Source organism: Bactrocera tryoni, chromosome 1, assembly GCF_016617805.1.
Source record: "Bactrocera tryoni isolate S06 chromosome 1, CSIRO_BtryS06_freeze2, whole genome shotgun sequence".
Lineage (NCBI taxonomy): Eukaryota > Metazoa > Arthropoda > Insecta > Diptera > Tephritidae > Bactrocera > Bactrocera tryoni.
Window position 1 is genome coordinate 19636265 of NC_052499.1, and position 20298 is coordinate 19656562.

Consider the following 20298-nt stretch of genomic DNA (forward strand, 5'->3'; position numbering starts at 1 on the left):
ACACGGGGGAGTGCTATCCCAGAGGTAGCATATTGACCTGGTCTTGGTCAAGGCGACCAAAGCAATAATGGTTTGTAAATGGCTGGCTGGAAAATCCTGGGGCTGCAAGCCAAGGGTCGTTTGGTGGTTTTAAACCATGATCGTGCGGCCGATAATCACGTATGGGGCGGTGGCCTGGGCCTCAAAAGCTTCGCAGACTTCGTTAGAGTTAAAACTATCAAAAGCTTCGCAGACTTCGGTAGGGCTCCAACTATCGAAGCTGTAACGACTTGCATGTATCTGCATGTCGGGTGCAATGCGCAATTGTCCGAAGGCAGCACTTGAAGTCATGCTTGAGCTCACACCGCTTCATCTAGTGATCGGTCGTGTAGCCAAGCACACAGTTCTACAAATGACTGCAGAAAGATGTAGCAGAGAGTTAATCTCTTCCCAGCGGATGAAATAGTTATATAGTATTATGCCATTGGCCCTTTCCCCAAGGGACAGCATTACTACAAGGGTTAACTTCACCAAGAAGTTCAATGTTACCCTTGGCAGCAAGGCTGAATGAAATGATTCCACTCTCGAGCTACTGCTTAAAGATATTATGATCAAGTGGTACACTGACGGCTCGTCAATGTCGGAGGGAATCGGTTCAGTGGTTGCAGAACCACGCACCTAGCTCTCCATACCTATGGGAAATTTTTTAACCATTTTTCAGGCAGAAATCTTTGCCATAAGACGAGGCATAGGGATAAACCTCCAACGCAGCTAACACAACGAACGTATAACCATACTTAGTGATAGTCAAGCGGCACCGTTCCCACGACAGTCGGGTCTACATAACCGGAACAGGTTTAAATATGGCCACTACAAGCTGAAGAACCATTTACACAATATGAGCCTAGTTTCTTGCGTCAATTGTCGGTTCTTCGACAGGGAGCCTGAAACACCAGAACACTTGCTAATTGACTGCAGACGCAGGTTTCAGGCGCTTGGATCCACGTTTCTAAATAGGGATCACATAGCTTCGCTAGCATCCAACAAAATATTAGACTTTATCAATATGCTGGGACTAAGTGAGTCTTTGTGATTTAGGAGAGAGCACAATAGACCTACGGTCCCGGTGCATTCCTCGCTTATCAATCAATATGCTAAATTGGTCCGATATCGGCGGTTTTGATAAATGAGCAGCTTCCTGGTTCGAAAAGAACGAGCACAAGACTTCAGAACCTTTGATCTTTTATTCAAACATATATACGAGTATTTTATAAAGTATTTTATAAAGTAGTTCCGGGTATACAAATCCGCGAAGATTACAAACATATGACAAATAAATGTAATAATGAGCTCATAGCGGGGTGCAGAAGAGCTATCTTTTCTTAAATTGCAACTCCACCACGTCTAGATACGTCAGCATATGTACATATATGTGAGTCTTGCACTTGCACCAAACAACAACAAGAATCGACTTACATCCGGTGAGCATTTTCTAATCTGTGCAGTTCTATGTATGCAATTCGAAGTGCTTTTATGAGTACTCATTATATTAGAGAATGCCGCGATCGCCACGCTTGCAAATACAATGTCACATACATACATACATGTACGAATAAAAACAACTATTTGCATACATTGTATACCTGTAAGTGGGTAGGTACCATACGGCGGGATCAATAAACTCACAACTTTTATGGGTACTCACGTGTACAGGCCACAGTTTGCCGCTTATTTACACCGGTCCGACGTTGTCGTTGCAAAATATATGCGCGAAATATATTATATACATACATATGTATCTGTAAGTGTTCATTGCACATTGTCAGGAAAGTTTTAATTCAAATCAAAAGTAAGGCAAAACAATAAAAGACAGACACTCGTGATGTGCACACCAGACGTTAGAGATTATATACATACATACAAACAAACAAACATGCATACATATGTATGTATGTGTATGTAAAAAATAACAAATAAATAAATCAGATAGTGATACCGGCCGCCGAAATGCAGTGGAGGTTGCTGAATGTATGTATATTGGGAGTCACAAGTCTCGACCACGTGACAGCTGGAATTTCGCAACCAGCCAGCCCAAATCAATTGCAACGCTTCATGCGCGGAAGCAAAAGCCAATGGCAAATTTTCACCACATAACCACTTCAAAGTACTGCTCATTATATGCGCATGTGTACATACATATGTATGTATGTACGTATGTAAGCATGTTCATTTGAGTATAAGGCATACATACATATGTACGTATGTTAGAACTAGAAAAGAAAGCCAACTAATGGCAATTAAAATGCGAGAAAATCTAAGAGTTTACCAAGATAATGAAAGCGCATAACATAAAAAGTAAGATAGCGCCGGTCTCGAGCGGAATGACACCATAGAGCGGTTGCTCCGCGAACCGAAATTAGAATACCTTCTTACTCTTCTTCTTTACGTCTACAAGATTATACCCGAGTTAACTTCTTTCTTTTCGCTTTTTAGTGCCATTTTGAGATATCAAGTGCAGTCAGCATATTCTCCCCCAGACAACTCCAGCGGATTGGGGATTTAACTCTTCCTCTGCTTTCATAGCTGGTGTGTTCTCACCCGTCTTAACATAAGTACTCATAGAGACATTTGATTCAGCTTCGGGATATAAAATAAGAGTAGTTGATGAGCAAAGAAAGCGTCAGAGACTTCTGATAAAGTGTTTCAGTCTTAAAGGGACTACGGGTTTTATAGTCGAATAGAGGTCTGCGATTTGATAAACTTGCAGAGCTTGCTTTCTCTTTTCTGGTTTTCGCTAAAAGTACCACGGAAACCCACATGCTCTTGAACTAGTATAAACCCGCAGTCTATCAAGCAGTTCAACTGGTAGAGGATAAACCACAAGTAATCCGCTCAATCCTTTAACAAAGAGAAACTCGGGAGTACCTTTTCAATCGAACAGACTTTGCACGGTTAGATATCAAACCAAAAAACTGAAAGCTTTAAAATTATTAGCTTTTGGAGTTTGCGTGGTCCCTATTGTTACAGTTATGACTAGAAGACTTATCGATCTAGTTGGTGGTTTTTCGATTATTTTATGCTTGAATTTAGTACAACAGATAACCATATTTTGTGCACCAGTGTAGTCGATCAGCCTCAATCCATTTGGGGATGTTTCATCATGGATGCTGAATTTTCCGACCGTTGTTTCCAAGTTATCTTCTTTGTCCAACCTGGCGTTAAAGTTGCCAAGCAAGATTTTGACATCGTGGTGAGGGCAACTCTAGGTGCGCTAAAAGCGCTCATAGAAAGCAATTTAAGCAACTTCGCTTTGATGCGGATTGGTGAGTAGTGAATGCTAGGTCCCGGCGACGGAGTCTCTCTCCCATCTCGAATCACACACCGAAAATGTGCTCCTTTATGTGGCCACTGTAGTAAATGCCACAAGGAGTCAGTCCTGGTCTCGTCCATCGTACTTCTTGGACGGCAGTGATGTCAACCTTTACTCTGACAAAGACATCAACCAGTTGGACAGCGGCACCTTCCCAATCAAGGGACCGGACATTCTAGGTGCATGCCCTCAAATCATAATCCTTAACACGTTTGCAGGGGTTGTCATCAATTGTCCCTAATCCGAGGCTGTGGTTTCCTTTTAGTTGATAGGGTTTTTTTACGTGGCAGGTCCCAAACCCAAGGCTCAACCCTGTGGAGAGAATATTTCGCTTTCTCACTTTAGCTCGCCTTCAAACATTTTGGAATACTTAGTCTAAAACCGCTGAACTAATTGAGCCATATGAAAAAGAATCATTTCTGGTCACCCTCAAGTTAATGGCGCTCAGAGAACTTTCCACACCTGCGTGAACTTGGCTCTATCCTCCTTATAATATCTGATTCTTAGTCAAATTCCAGATATACTTGGAATTCTTGAAGGTGTGGATATGGTGGAACAGATGCACGGTTGAATATTTTAGTAGTTATTGATCACCCCTATTTGCAATTTTAAACTGTTAGGAGTATTTCTAGAAAAAGTGTTCAGACTTATAGCTAACCAATGAAAGCTTAGTCCCCGTCGTTAGTGACGAATAATGTTATAGCAGTGTGGTATCCAACCCTTAATTACCAATTCAGATCACTATGGAAACTGTATTGGTATACGTTGTAGTTCCGTCTATAAGAACTGTCTGGAGATTAAGTCTGGTGACATGGAGAGCAAGATATCTTGAAGTTTGCTCAAATATGCTAATGCGGTTTGGCTCTAAAGAGAGTATCGTAGTTCTTAGTGGTTTTTCTGAACACTTTTTAGACACTTTTGAACGATCTGTCGGAAGAAATGATCGCTTATATCTCCAGTCTATTCCATCCTTGTAAAACATATTATACAAAAATGAGTGATATATACCGACGCATTTACCCATACAATGTGGGAAGCAAATGAAATTGCCAACCGATGGGTTTAACGGTCAAATTTATGCACCAAAACAGCGCGCACATAAACAGCGATCGACATTAAATATGCACATCGACGTTTCGCAATCGATTCTCCGCCGACAGTGACTAACTGCAGACCCGCATGGATCGCAGTGCACAGGAAGCATCCGCTGATTAAACGTGACACCAACAGCAAAAACAACAAGCAAAGTCAAAAGAGTGCAGGGCAACGTGAGCGAATGCGAGAGATTCGAAACCTTGAGCTTGAGTCGCTCTGCAATTGAAATGCAGTTCAAATAAACAACGAAATTTCCCAACGTTCCCTGTCATGCAAAACAGGCAAATACATGACAGACATATGTACATACATATGTACATAGTATGTACATGGATATGTAGTTCATATTCTTGTATATATGGTACATGAGCAATGTGTATATTGATCGGTGTGATAAGATAAACAGCCAGACAATAAGTTTTACGCATGGCGGAAATTGAAAATGCGAACTTTTCCTACGGACCGATAAGGTAAAGCGAATGACTTCTAACTTGAAAGTTACTTGCGTAGACGACTTATGAATGAATAAATGAGATAAGACAAACCCTTACTAGACTACTTCACTCAGGACAACACGGATCCTGATCGGAGCATGAGCGTACCTCTAATTTGTTACATATGTACATATGTATATGTACAATTAATTAATGTCAGACGATTCGATTTTCGCTCTACTCCTACAATTGTGCTATTGATGGCATATGAAAAGTAGAGAATTTGTTAAAACTTTAGCTTCCTAAGTTCAGCTGTTGGATTTAAGAAACCTCACAGCGGAAATATGCACGGAATATCGACATTATCTGCTGAAATTTGACTAAACCTCTACGATTTTGATAAGAAACATAGATAAAACCCAAGTTTTGTGTGGACACCTTTAATCATCAATTTCTACAGGCACCTCTTTTTGTTCTGTATTACGTATAAAAAATGCACGGTCTGTAAAGAATATATAGCAGCCGGAACTGAGAGTGTACGCGAAGTCCGTGGAGAGTCCTCTTTGCGCCGTTCGCAGCAACTCGGACTGACGTATGGAACGACTTGGCGCATTTTACGTCGAGATTTTAAATTGAAAGCGTGCAAAATACACCTTGTGCAAGAACTGAAGCCGCTCGACCTTCTCAAGCCATATCGTATCGCTGTATGGCCTCTTGAAAGGTTCCAAGAAGATCCGACGATTTCGACCAAAATTTTTTTCAACGATGAGGCCCATTTCTGGCTCAATGGGTATGTAAACAAACAGAAGTGCCGCATTTGGGACGAAGAGCAACCCATAGAGATTTAAGAGCCACCATTTCATCTAGAAAAAACGAGAGTTTGGGGTGGTTTGTGGGCCGGTGGATTCATCGGTCCATATTTCTTCAAAAATGATGCCAGTGATAACGTAACCGTTAATTGCGACCGTCATCACGCCGTAAAAACCGACTATTTGATACCTAAAATTGAAGCTCGTGGTCTCGGCGACATTTGGTTTCCACAAGACGGCGCCACTACCTACACATCGCATCAAGTAATGGATGTATTGAGAGAATTCGCATCGATCACTGGATTTTTTCTTCGGTGAGCAGATAATATCACGTTTTGGAAATTTGTATGGTCTAAAGACTATGCGGAAAATCCCGGTTTGTTATAGGCCTTGAAGCAAAGCACCACGCGTGGCATTCACCATTTACCAGTTGAAACTCTCGATTGAGTCATCGAAAATAGGACACAACGGATGGACCATCTGAGGCGTAGCTGCGGCAAACATTTAAAAGAAATAATCTTCAATAAATAAATGCCAAGAATATTCTTTCGAATGATAATTAAAATTCCCCATTAAATTTGAAGCTTTTGTTTTTTTCTTTAAAAAAGTAGGGAATCTCGAAACGGATGACATTTTATAAGAGATCGATAATCCAATGATTCAAATTGATTATTAATTCGAGCTCTGAGCGGCTGGTACAGTGGAAATAAAACCGCTTATCTGCTTCTGAAAGCCGTAGTGAACGTGGCTAGCTATATTGGACCCCATCAACTAGACGGCTTTGGTTGCAGCGCCAGCAAGAAGATAATAAGAGTCTACATAGCTTTGGCAGTTTGCATATTCAAGAGAGAGATTGGAGAATTAAATTGGTGAATCAATAGTCCAGTACGAGAACAATGCCAGCACAAACTTATAATCAAACTGCTTGAGACGTTCGAGTATAATTATGAAGAACCGATCTCTAAAATCATATACTTAATGCTTAAGTTCTTATTTATTTCCTACATGTTTATGACTGCAAAACTGTAGTCTTTCATTGTTAGCAAATTCTATAGTTTTTCCTCTTATTTGATTAAAAATATAGCGATACGTTCTTTTTTTTTACTTTCTGCTCACGTTTTATATTTGAATGTCTGCCACGTGAGTCTACAGTATTCTATTTTTATTGTTTCATTGTTTATTTGATACGGATACAACCCAGAAAACAGTTACAAATATTTATTCGATTTTTTTCTATTGACATGGCTTTGTTGACAGTGTAGACGTGCTTCTATTTCTCTCGAAAGGTTTGGTTTTTGTTGGCGTCTTTATATAGTCAGCTTTCGCAAAGTCTCGTATTTAATAAACTTTGGGAAAAATATGGCAAGATCGCTGCCTCCGAAGCTTTACTTCGTCAGCAGAGACTAGAGTAAGGGTTGATTCTCGAACCTTAAGAGACTACTACCTCAATAATTGCAAGCATTATCTACTTAAATTGAACAGCATCTAATAATAGCAAGGGCTCGCGACGGGTTTTTTCGAGTCACTCTCTGAGTAACTGGACTTTGCCTATAGGTAGATGCAGTGATATCCCTGGATAGTTGGCTGTTCAGCTCGAGTTAAACTCACTGCGAAATGTTTACTGGGCGTTGAGAGGCTTGTTAACAATGACAATCGAAATAACTGTGACTGTTATCATTTTGAGCGATCAGACGGCAGCAGCACCTGCTAGCTTATCAACACTTGGAACTAGAACGAAATGATTGTTTGTTGTTTCTACATTTTATATGGTGCATATCGTCACCAAAAATACAAAACAATGTATCATTAAAAAAATTGAAATTAAGTTTTTTATTGCTAACGATTCACTGCAGAATGTTACATATATAGTACATATGTGACATAATATTTTCTGATTCAGCTAAGAGATACATATAATCAATATATAACCAATATAACCAATATGTAACCAATATATAAGCAATATGTAACCAAAATATAACCAATATGTAACCAATATATACGCAATATGTAACCAAAATATAACTAATATGTAACCAATATATAACCATTTTTATAACCAAAATCCTTTTTTCTTTGAATATGAGTGGTTTTTATTAAATCGCTTTTCCTTCGCCTGCGAGATTATGAAAAGTGATGTTCTGCTTTTTTGCATTTTAGGTGACGATATGTACATATGTATGTCCCGCTTTACAAAAATAACTGACACATAAAAACTTTATTACTAATTACTTATATGAAAAACTATAAAATACTAAGTAACAGCAGTTAACGGAGTACTGATAAGATAAATTGCAATATTTTACAAAGTTGAGCAGCTGATAACTGCATTTGTAAGTTATCTACTTGAAGTTGTTAGTCTGGTCTTGACACTAAGAGTTTCTGAACTAGATACATACATTCGTAACGGGTATTCCAATATGGGTGAAATTGTAAAAAAAAATCCAAAGTTTCTTGTTTAATGTGAAGAACAATCGATACAATTAAGTTCTGAATATAACATCATTGAAATGGTCTCCACGACTTCCTTTGCAGTAACAAAAATCGATGAATCCAATATTCGAGTACTTTTTCCACTAAATTAAGTCGTATGTCATAAATAGCACGTTCAAAATCGGCTGGTTTGATGATAACGACCAATAACTTCAAGCTACCTCACAAAAAACAGTCTAATGGTGTTAAACCACAACTTCTTGGAGGCCATACAATGTCACAATTTCTTAAAATATTCGAATCTCCAAACTTTTCTTGCAATAATTCGGTTGTTGCCCGGGTTGTGCGCTGTTTTGTTGGAACCAGATGTTTTCAAGATCAACTACTTCCAATTGCGGAGAAAAGCAGCTGTTTTAGCTATTGAACGCGACACCTTACGCCATGCCGGTCCCTGTGATCCCCGAATAAGAGATCTCAATTTGGAGATTGAGCAAGTGGTAAACCAACACAAGCGGACAAAATGGATAGAGCACCTGAAGTCCTGTAACCTCTCCCCCGGTGTGAGTAAGCTTTGGACTACTGTCAAGGCTTTGCCTAATCCGAATAGGCGTGATGACCGAGTTGAAATTTAATTCCATGGCCATGCCTCTTCGGACGCAAAGAAGTGCGCGAGCTATTTTAGCCGGGAATTTACACTGAACCCTTTGGTAGACAAAGCCAAACAATGTGGTACTCGACGGCAGCGCAAAATGCCAAAAGACTGCGCACCACTTACCTTCACCGATTAGGTGATTCACCTGATGTGAGGAAAATTGGAAGTGTAATCTCACTACTGAAACCTGGGAAACCCGCCAACAAAGGGAAATCCTATCGTCCGATAACTCTCCTCTTCCAAGTGGTGAAGACACCTCAGGTCTTGCTACTCCCGACCTTCGTACACCCCCTGAAAACCACCAGCATGGCTTCCGAAAAGTACACAATACCACTAAAACACTAAGCGTCATAAACGCCCAGGTAGTGGCCTCAACCAAAAACCACCCTGGGAGAGGACGACCCTCGTAGCGTTGGACTTGTCCAAAAGCCTTTGACAGAATCAGTCTATAACGCTACTTGTGGACATCAGAAAATCTATTTGAACTATGAACTACCAAAGCGTTCGTCAATCATCCGTACTATTTCAAGTTAAAAAGTCAAAACTGAGAAGAATTAACAGAGGGGTTCCGCAGGGCGGTGTCCTCTCCCCGTTATTGTTTAATCTCGAAACTTTCGCAACCACCAGAGGGAATTTTTATGACCTCGTACGCTGATGTTTGCATGATAATGATGTCGGGCAATGGGATCTATGGCATATGCTCAAACGTAAACGGTTATCTCTTCGACCTTTCTCGCTTCCTCGCTGCATGGTACCCTAACACTCTCCCCCACTAAATCCACAGCGACCATACGACAGAACGAAGAAGTGCAAACTTGACCACAATATTGCAGTCAATGGCGTTCGGATTCCAACTGTCAGTAACCCTAAAGTTTAAGGTGTTATTATTGACAGCCTTTGCTCTAGCTGCTGGTGCTGGCGCTGCTGCCGGAAGAAGCCAAAAAGAAGGAGTCGGAATTCGAGTCCGAGGAAGACGACGACATAGGTTTCGGTCTTTTCGACTAAACAACTCAACACTCAAGTCGCTAGCCGGCACAAGGGAGAGAACAAAGAAACGTTGTTGGCAACATACAAGGCAATCGGTTGGCCGGTACTTAACTACGTCGCAGTAATATCATTGACTGGATGCAGTGAAATATAAACGAAGAATCTGCAAACTTGGACAACGACAAGATGTCTATTAATGTCTCCCATCGAGCACCTGCATAGTCAGCATACGGAGCATACGGGCCCAGTTAAGGAGCATAATGAAATCCCCTCCAAGCAATTCCTACTGGGGTGCTTTCGTCATCCCTGCAGTCACCTGCTTGAAGCGGAACCACCTCCTAGGAGCATCAAAAGGTCATTCCTCAAATACGTCGACGACATCAAATAATACGCCTACCAGACTTCGGACGCAACTAACTTCTGACAAGCACTGATAGCCATTCACAGTGGGGCCATTAGTACTTGGAGCCCAAGCAAAATCGATTGCAAACGAAGACCTCGGGTTGCCGCGAGAAATGAGAGTAGTTTCGTTCTTGTAGCAGGTTAAACTCGTGTGCAATGAGTCCTCACGTGACACCAACGACCGCTTTGATTGCCCTGCTAATCCTTTACATCTGACACTCTTCTCCCAGTGGTCCGACCCCGTCGAAACAGCACGTTTCCTGGGACTACCGTTGGAAGACGTCGATGACAACTTATCTAATTCTTACCATCCTTACGGGGATTAAGTACCCGTTACAACAACAACGATATATTCTTCCACCAAAACTTACAAAGTATTCAAGCTACAATTTTGTATTTACAAAGAATTGGAGTTATCTGGTGCGTAACTGATGTAATCCCTATTTATCCATTCCTTAGAAGTGGATCCGTTGAAATATAAACTTCGTGGAGCAAGAACATCGGAATGCCTCAACAAATTATTTATTGTTATTCAAGCTGGAACAACAGTTTGGGAACTCAAAGGAGATGATTATTAAGCCTTGAGGCCGCAATCGCTGAACTGTTTTCAAGTATTTTTCTCCACCATAAAAAGTTTTAAACTATTTTTATTGAGGGGAAAAATTCTACTCTATTTTAAAATTTAATTGTAAATATTAAAAATTTAGTAACTACGCAAACGCGCAAATATATTAATAAGGAAAACTTTTTTTTTTAATTTTTAATTATATTCTTGGGATTAAATTTATTTTCCATTGTGGTATTTTTCTTAAATCGCCCAGTTGAGCAAATCATTATCGATTGTTAGAAAATATTAAATGTCGTAGAAATAAATAATATTATATATGTATGTATGTAATATTATTTTATTTTGAATTATTTGTCATAAGATTAAAATTTATAAATCTACATACACGTTCAATTTTTCTTTACCACCAAGGTTTCTCAAGCGGGTTAAACTGTGTTTCATGCACACTACAAGCGGAATACATTCAAGCGTTGCCAATAATTTATATATTTGCTATTGAGCAGCTGCACACTAAAAAATTGTTCGTAGAAGTATATATATTATAAAAGGTTATTAATTAAATATACAGTTTTGAAAAATAGTTAAATATAATTAATTGAAAAGTAAATATTAAAGGTACAGAGAAAATATTATTGTAACTACGTTGAATTTCATTGCGCGAACAGATAGTGGCAACGTGAAGACTTTTCAAAAAAAATGGCGCAGTAACGGCTCTGTGGAGGCCAAACACAAGCTTCAGAGAATTGAAGATAATTTTTTATATCAACAAAAATTGGTTCTAGATCAAGAAATTATAAATTAATATTGTGATATGTAAGTGCTGTGTTAAATATATATATTGAGCATAATAAGAATTATTAATATATTTTCAAAAGTTATGTGCGTGCAAAGGAATTGACAAATTGTTTTGTAGTTGTGATTGCTTCGTGTTTATCTCCCATAATTATGTGGTTTTTGTGTCGCTTGGCTTATAATCGTATTTTTTAATTTTCTCTCATTATATACACAAATTTAATTTTTAATATGAATATATACTAACCAAGTTGTATCCCTGTAGGACATCCGATTGCTTTAATTTAAGCGAATTCTCGGAATATCTTGACGATACCGATGGTCATCGCTTGGCACAGTTCTTGCAGAAAAAAAGTGGTACCGTGCGTAATGGTGTGAAACGGATTTTCGATGCCGAACCACAGAGATTTAGTTTAAACGTACGTCTGAAGCGCGTAAGTTCACCACCAGTGCAAACAGCTGAGGTTGAAAATGAAAATGAATGTGTCATACCAGAAACGCAGGATGCGGATAAAGAGAACGATGTTCAAAATAAAGAACACACGGAGGTTGAATTGTCTCCTGAACAAGAAGTGTTGCAGCAAGAGTCTTCACAAGTAATTGAAGCACAATCACTTGTAACTGTAGATGAATCATTAAATAATACAGAGCAGAATGGAAGGCCTTGTAAAACTGTTGTACCAGTTATGTTACCAATAGCTAACAATAAAACTTGTCCTGAAACTAAAAGTATGGTAATATCACCTGTTAAATCACCAACGGAGCAATGTACAATTGGACCCAAAGTAAGAAGTCCATCGAAAATATCAGAAGCTTTGCAGCTCTCAATTCTAGCAGAAGAAAATGAACCAAATAAACAAATGGAAGAACCACCATTGCCAATGATCCCAGTTTCTCCACAGCAATTGGAAGCACTCAACCTACGGGAAAAGCAAGCAGTTAGCGCTAGGTCAGGCACATTTCTACAATCAAAAATACCATGCCCTATTATACCAAAAACACCACGATCAAAGTTGTCGCGCAGTGGTGGTCTTCGAAGTGGCGACCGACTACGTCGTCAAGTGTTAAAACGTATTTCAAATCTAGAAAACAACGGTCGCCGAACTTTACTTTCGGAATTCGAAAGTACACTTTGTTCATCGAACTTTGTAAGTATTAGGGGTTAGGTGTAGTAAAATTAAATAATTCTTTAAAATTATAAAATCATAGCATCAAGAAATAAGTTTTCGGCTGAACTTTAAGTACTTAAAAATAATAATAATTTTAAAAGTAATACATGTTTGTCTTGATTAAGTTCCAACCGACACTTTTTGTGGTGACTATTACTTAATCTTTGTGAATTCATCAAAATCGAAAACAAACAAAATAGTTTTAAAAATATTTTCGGGAAAAGGATAACAGTTAATTGTTCTAGTATTAGCCAGTTCAAAAAACATAATTTTTGAGAAAACGGCATTTGAAGCTTTACACGGACGTTCCAGATCGATCGAAAGCTCTTATATGTATATTTCGAATAACTTGAAAAGTATCTGTCGGAAATACTTTAAATTTTCAGATAATATTTATAGGATGAATACATTGAATTTGAAAATTCTAACAGCCCCTAACCCCATAGCAGAAAATTTTTAAACTGAACTGATCTTTAATAAAATATATCGTTTTTAGTCGCCAGCAATATGCAGTACACCAATGCATCATACACCACCTGCAAATTTATTGAAAACACCACCACGGATAAATAATTCACTAAGTAGTGCGAAAACACCACCACGCTTAAATAATTCATTAAATAGGCCGAAAACGCCGGAAATAAATGCTTGCATTCCAAATGAAGAGTCATTGCAACACACACAAAATAATGCTGTAAAACAACCACAACAAAAACAGGAGCCGTTAATAAAAAATATGGTTGAAGCACTAGAGGAGACAATAAAAAAACTCAAAAGTTTCGAAAATCCTCCACACACACGCGCCGTTACACCCGAGTCTAGTATAAATACCACAGATTTGCAGCAACCACTAGAACAATTACAACAAGAAGTTGTTCCGGCATCAACTGATAACGAAGTTGCTAAAAGTAATATGACTGCTACCGAGGCTTTGCTCCAGGAAGTGCAAAAGACACTGACTGATTTAAGGCACTCAAATTTACAAGCACCAAAAATAGTTATACCCGTAAATCAGACTTTTAACAATGCGCCACCAACAGTAGCAGCAGACAAACAAATTGGTGGAAAAGAAAGTAATCCTGAATGTGAGGGCGATAAAGTAACGCAGTCCGAGGCGCAGGCCGATCAAACAATCGGTGCAATATCACGCAAAAATATACACGGCGTCACATTCTCGCATTCGCATTGCACACAGAAGCATACAATAACAGCGGCAAATTTAAATGGTGCCAGCAATTTCAATAGTCCTAATCATCCCATAAATCATCCTACTTTTACGTGTAACAACACAACAACAAAAACTAATCTACCGACAGACTCAGTACAATATAAGAATGTAACAAGACTGTCCGGTAATCAAAAGGCTGCTACCGACAACAACAAACCAAACACAACAGCAGTCCATTCGATATCGTTAAACGAAAGCAATAAGCGTCGATCTACGCGCTCAGCTCATACAACGTTAAAAAATAAAAATTTGGAAGTAAATTTTGCGAAACCACAAAGTTTCGTCAATCATGATACCTCCAAATGCGCAACATTAAATAACAGAGCAAAAGTTCCCACTGAAGCTGCTGCACAAGCTAGCATTAAGCATTCACTTACAGAGAAAACAATTTCACAGCTTTTAACTGATGATGAAGATGAGGAGGAAGATATGCATTACACGGTGAATAAAAGGCAAATCTTACGTAAAAGTGGCCCACTTAATCTGGCCACTGAAAAACCACAGACGACGAAGCGTAATCGGCGGACAATTAAACGCACAATGCGAACACGTATTCACCATCCATCCACCAAAGCGTTCGCGTCATCACCATTTCTCACAAGTGATACGGAAACCGAATCAGGACCACCACCAGCGCATCCACTTAATTTGCAACACGTCAAACCTGTCGAACATACAAAAGTACAACAATTAAGGCGACGACGACCCTTAAATAAAGCACCAAGTACACCGAAAAACGGTGAACTCTTTGCCGATGAGTTGAAAGCGCATTTGGCACGTCTAACAAATCATGAAATTCTTGATTTGCGCAAACGCAATTCGATGGGCTTAATGAATGGTAAATATTTGCGAAAATCGTCAGGTGCCAACAAACAGGCCCTGGAGCAGAAATTGAAAATTGAAGAAGAAATTCAATTGGAAATTTTGCGTCGTGAATTATTGGGCAATACTGAGGGTTTACGGGGGGAGGTGCAGCAGCAAACGGATTACGATGAGATAAATCAAAAGAACATTAGTGCGGTCGAAGCGCCATTGGCGACTGAAGTAGTTGAGGTAATTAAAGAAATCATCTTAGATGAACTGCCACAAGCACCTGCAGCATTCAAGGATAATACTACTATTGCTACAGACGGTGCTTTGTTGGACAATGCAACTGTAACATCGGCACTATTAAAGGATAATACTGCCGATGGTGTGGCTAAACTAACTGAGGATAATTGTGAAGCTGCTGTTGCAGTTTTGGAAACTGAGAATAATGTGGTAGATGCTACTGTTACGCCTGATGTTCCTGAGCCGTTTAAAGATAATTCTTGTGTTGATATTGCTGCACCTAATGTAGTTAATACTAACGACAATGGAAACGCACTGTACCAAACACTCCTACAATTGACACAGCGCATATGTTATAACAGCTCATTAGTTGATGACAGGAGTAGTGAACGTATAACTTTTGTTTCAACCACAGTTAATAATGTTCAAAATACGACAAAGGCGAGAAAAACGCGTCAACGAAGCAAACATTCAGAAGCGTTGGTAAGTGAAATCCCAATTTAGCAGTAATGTGTAAGCTTTTTTTGAAGTGCTATATCTTAGTGTTCAAGTGTTAGAAATTATAGATCTCTTAAGGTGTACGTGTGTGTCAATCTCTTAAAAACGACTTTTTGCCAAGTGCGATATTGTTATCCAATGTTTATGAGAACACACAATTGGAGCGCAAAGTTTTTTTCAGTGTTTTAATATAACCAGTGAATAATTTTATTTTGAAAATATGATGCAAGAGTACTCTACCTTATATATTTATACCCTGAACCGGGTATATTAAGTTTGAAACGCAGTTGTCCCTAATCGTATTCTATCTTTAGTGCAGTCGAAGTTACCGTTTTTCTTGTTTACCGTAAATATGTGGCAAAAGTACTTAACCTCAAACCAGTTACAAGTTGTTGTAATTGTGCTGCCCGTTTAAAATACATTTTTGTGGTGTTCATTTTTTTTATATATAAAAATGAAACGCTATTTTGTTATGTGTTCTCAGAGCACCCGTACCACAACACGGAAAGACATGAAAATTCGCACAATTCTTCGTTTATCCATGTAAAAGGTCCTTACGGAGGCCTTTATTGCATATTCGATGAAATAAATTTCAATTCAAAAAATCTCTTTGTAAAATAAATTTCAAACTCGAAAAAATATTTCGTCATATAAATATGACTGTTTGACGAAGAATTTCAAATTAAATTTAGTATATCACAATAATATATTTGTATTTGTATTCACTTATAAAAATATTTTGCATAATTTTAGCCTGAAGTAACAAGAAAATATTTTCAATTAGAAGAAAGTATTAAAACACGCCGCCAGTATAACAGGTCCAAGCGTTCGCTGTACAGTAAAGGTGATTCGTTGGACGAAGATAGCGAGGCTTCAGATAGTGAAAAAGATAAGTTTCAAAAAAATTCGACACTAACGGAGCCAATTCCACCGCCACCAGTTATTTCACCGGTAAGCAATATACAAATACCATCTCCGCCGCCGCCACTGGGCTATTCGACCGTTTCCACATTTGTACTGCCGAGCTTGCCAACGGAAGAATTTGTTTTGCCGCCAACGGCATTTTCCGACAAACCAATGGATAGTAGTGCGAATGGTGCAAAGTCTTGTGAAACATTATCCGCGTCACATAATAATACCGCTGCCAAAGAGGTTGTATGCCAAAATGATGATGAACTCTTCAAAAAACCCACAAAGCTTGCGCCACGTGTTTCACGCAAACGAAGGCCACAAAACTCAAAAACTTACATCTCCAGCAATTTGAATCAAACTGAGCGCACAGATGACACCGAAGGTAAGTGGCACCCTTATTTTTATACACTCGAAATAATTTTGTAGCAACTATTTGATATCATTTACATAAAATTAAATTCTGGGTTTCACTACACAGGCTTACGTCGATCGAAGCGCGCACCGAGTAATCCCTCCTCCAATTGGAATGGACACTCACTTTTGAAATCATTGTTTAATTCAAGTTCATTAAATAAGACTAAAAAGAAGCCAATAAAACGAGCCAGCTCCAGCAGCAGTAACGGGAGTAGAGGTGGTGATTTGAGCACGCCAGTCGCTTCTAGCACAGTAAATGATGCAAATGTCAAGAAGCGGACTCGTAAACCTAAAAAAAAAGGAATCCCGCAAGCGCCAGCATTTAGTTACCTTGGCGATACGAATATAACATCGAACACCGTGCACTCACAACGAAATACTGAAAGTTATGCGATGAGTGCACAGCTGGAAGCAATTCCAGAAACACCCATAGAAACTGATGACCATGAAGCAGCAGTGGCAAGTTCAATAGCAGTCGCACCAGCGCCAAATGACAACACATTACCATGCACTTCCACCTCCATCACCAACAAAAACATGAAAACCACAACTAAAACCAGCGAAACCACAACAAATAGGAACAAAAAGACTGGAGCAACAGAAGAGCAAACTGCGAAACCGAAAAAAAGAGGCAGACCCAGGAGAACAGTTACAGGTGCTAAAAAAAATCAGCAGCAGCAGCAACAACAGCAGCGGGAAGAAGTTGACGCAGTGGAAGCAGCAGAGCAAATCACGGACGATGACACCGCAAATGGCACAGGACTATTGGAGTGTAGTCGCGTTTATTTGCCACCACCGCCATCTTTGGAGAAGCTCAATGAAATGTTTGACGAATTGAAAAATGCAGCCAACAATTTGAGCGACGGGGAGACCATGCCGAAGGGTGCAGAATCGAGCACTTCGCCTTCGACGACAGATAGTAACGTTCGCTTACGACCTGTGCGTGTACGTTTGCGTCGTTTAAGAGCACGTGACATATCCGCCGCAACCTCAACCTCGGCCGCTACAAGTTCGGCGTCGACCAGTACATCAAACAGTGAGTTTAAGCAAACGGCAGAAAGCAATCGTAAAGAGTTGCTGGAGTGGCTGAAGAATGTATCACATTTGCAATCGGCCACAAATGAGCGACAAGTTTTTATGGATATGCGACCTTGTGAGTGTCATACAACATAACACGGCTGATTGATTCACACTTAATTGTTTTTGTGCTTCGTTTTTCTTTCTAGCCACCGCCGGTAAATTATTTTTTACCGATTTGGAGGGTATAGACTATGCCTTTTACGATACGGATGATAAGTGTAGTCTCGGCTATTTGCGCTTCAAGCCACTGCAGTGCAAGCCTTCGAAGCGTGCGAAGAAATATCATTTGGTAATATTTTTTATCAATATACATATATCTATATAATACAATTATTTTTTCCATTTAATAAGTGCAACATTTCTTTTGCAGCACTTTGTTGTACTTACGGGTTCATTTGAAATTAGCACGGAACGTGAAAGCGCCAATTTCGGTGTTGGTGATATGGTAGCCATTAATATAGGTAAGGCGCGCATGCACAAATGCGTTTAGCATACAACATTAATTAATGTACGTTTACTTACCCCGCAGGTTGTCGCTATAAAATAACAAATTTGGAAAATGATATCGGCGTTCTTATGGTGATAAAGAAGTAACAGCGATGCGCATGCGCATTCCAGTTATGTTAATACTTCTGAATAAGTAAATATTCACATACATCTCCGTATATATTTAAGTATTTTCATACTCATAATACATATTTCCATATTTAGTATTAATTTTAGTTTTGTAAAAATCGAAAAAAAAATCTTTGTTGAACGTTTTCTTGCGCAGGGAGTGCGTTAATTCTAAACAATATTGAAATACGTAATAAAAAAAATTTGTTATCATATACATATGTACGTTTTAAAATAATATGTAATTGAATTCAATAAATAAAAAAAAATATGTATATATCACGAGATACAATTTCGTATTGAAGTTATTAACTAACGCAGTGAAATCTCCCATCAGCGGACACTGGCGGGAATTATAATGAATTTTATTCTTTTTTAATTGTAAGCATTTGTTTTTAATTTTTAATATTTTATTTTATTTTATTGTTTTTTTTTAATTTTATTGTTTTTTTTTAATTTAATTTTTTATTTTTTTTAAATTATTTTTTTTATAATTTAATTATTATTTTTTTTATAATTTAATTATTATTTTTTTTTATAATTTAATTATTATTTTTTTTTATAATTTAATTATTATTTTTTTATAATTTATTATTTTTGTAATTCTAATTACACTGTGGAATATTTTTCCAAGTCAGGGTGATGGTACTAGGTCAGTATAGTAAAACCCCCAAAGGGTTTGGCGTTCGTATGTGTCAGTTTTTTTATGACCTTTTAAATTTTTTCCTTATCTTGATGTTTTTTCGCTTAGTTGTAACATTTTGGCAAAAACGTAGATTTTTTTATTTGTTTTTTATTTATTTTTTATTTCAATTCAAATGTCTTGCTGATTATCAGGCTTGGATAGAGAATAAGGAGCATCATAATTTTATTACTCACCTTGCACTAAATTCTAAAACAATGCATATTCACATGTTTGTATGTAATAAATGAACAGCACACGCGGAGTAAGTCGCTTTTTTATTTTAAGTGTTATTTATTTGTCTTTATATTTTTTGTTTTACTTTTTGTTTAAAGTAATACTTGGGAAATCATGAACATTTTAAACGTTTGCCATACTACTTGGAACTTACAATTTGATGCTAATCAAAACAATATATCCATTATATTTTAATTATATACTAAAATAATATGGAAAAAACATTTGACTACTACATTATGCTTTAATTATTGTTATAATTGCATAATTGCATAATTTCATGATTTAATGTATTATTTATAAGTATTGCTTACAGTTACTGCTGCTGCGCCCGCTGTCTGTGCGGGTGAGTGTGTAAATGCATATGTGGACTGTGTGGAAATGTGTGCCTAATGCTTTCCCAGGAATATTTGTTTACTCACAATGATAGCGCTTTAAATTTCTTTTATTATTTAGCAGTGTATGTAGGTGGAAAAAATTATAGTTAAGCAGCAGTAATGGCACAATCTCTTATGTCGAGTTAATTATTGTTCGTACAACATGGATAACGGAACATACTTGTAGGTGGTCGTGAAATTAATGACGTTTACAATACCGCTTAACAGTTTTAATATATTTTTATTTTCATTTTTTTAATTTAATTTTATTTATTTTTCATTATTTTTATTTTTTAATATTTTTATCAAGTTTATTTTTATTTTACTTATTTTTTTTCTTAATTTTTAATTTATTTACTTTTTTTTTATTTTTAATTTATTTATTTTTACTAACAACCTTTCACCTTTCTTGCACAAATTAAGTACATTTATAACTAATAAATGAATTACTGATTTTATTACTTATCTTATTTGAATTGCGAGTCTCTCTTTTATAAAATTCACCATGTTGTGTA

At 37.9% G+C, this 20298-nt stretch overlaps 1 protein-coding gene across 1 annotated transcript; it reads left to right on the plus strand.

Annotated features, from left to right (window-relative positions):
• The first annotated feature begins 11360 nt into the window (after positions 1–11360).
• LOC120773508 lies at positions 11361–18694 on the plus strand. The gene is made up of 8 exons (XM_040102463.1): positions 11361–11542; positions 11787–12669; positions 13187–15451; positions 16220–16760; positions 16857–17945; positions 18019–18161; positions 18243–18333; positions 18402–18694. Coding segments are annotated over exons 1-8 (5079 nt in total). The 5' UTR covers positions 11361–11540; the 3' UTR covers positions 18467–18694.
• The last annotated feature ends 1604 nt before the right edge of the window (positions 18695–20298 follow it).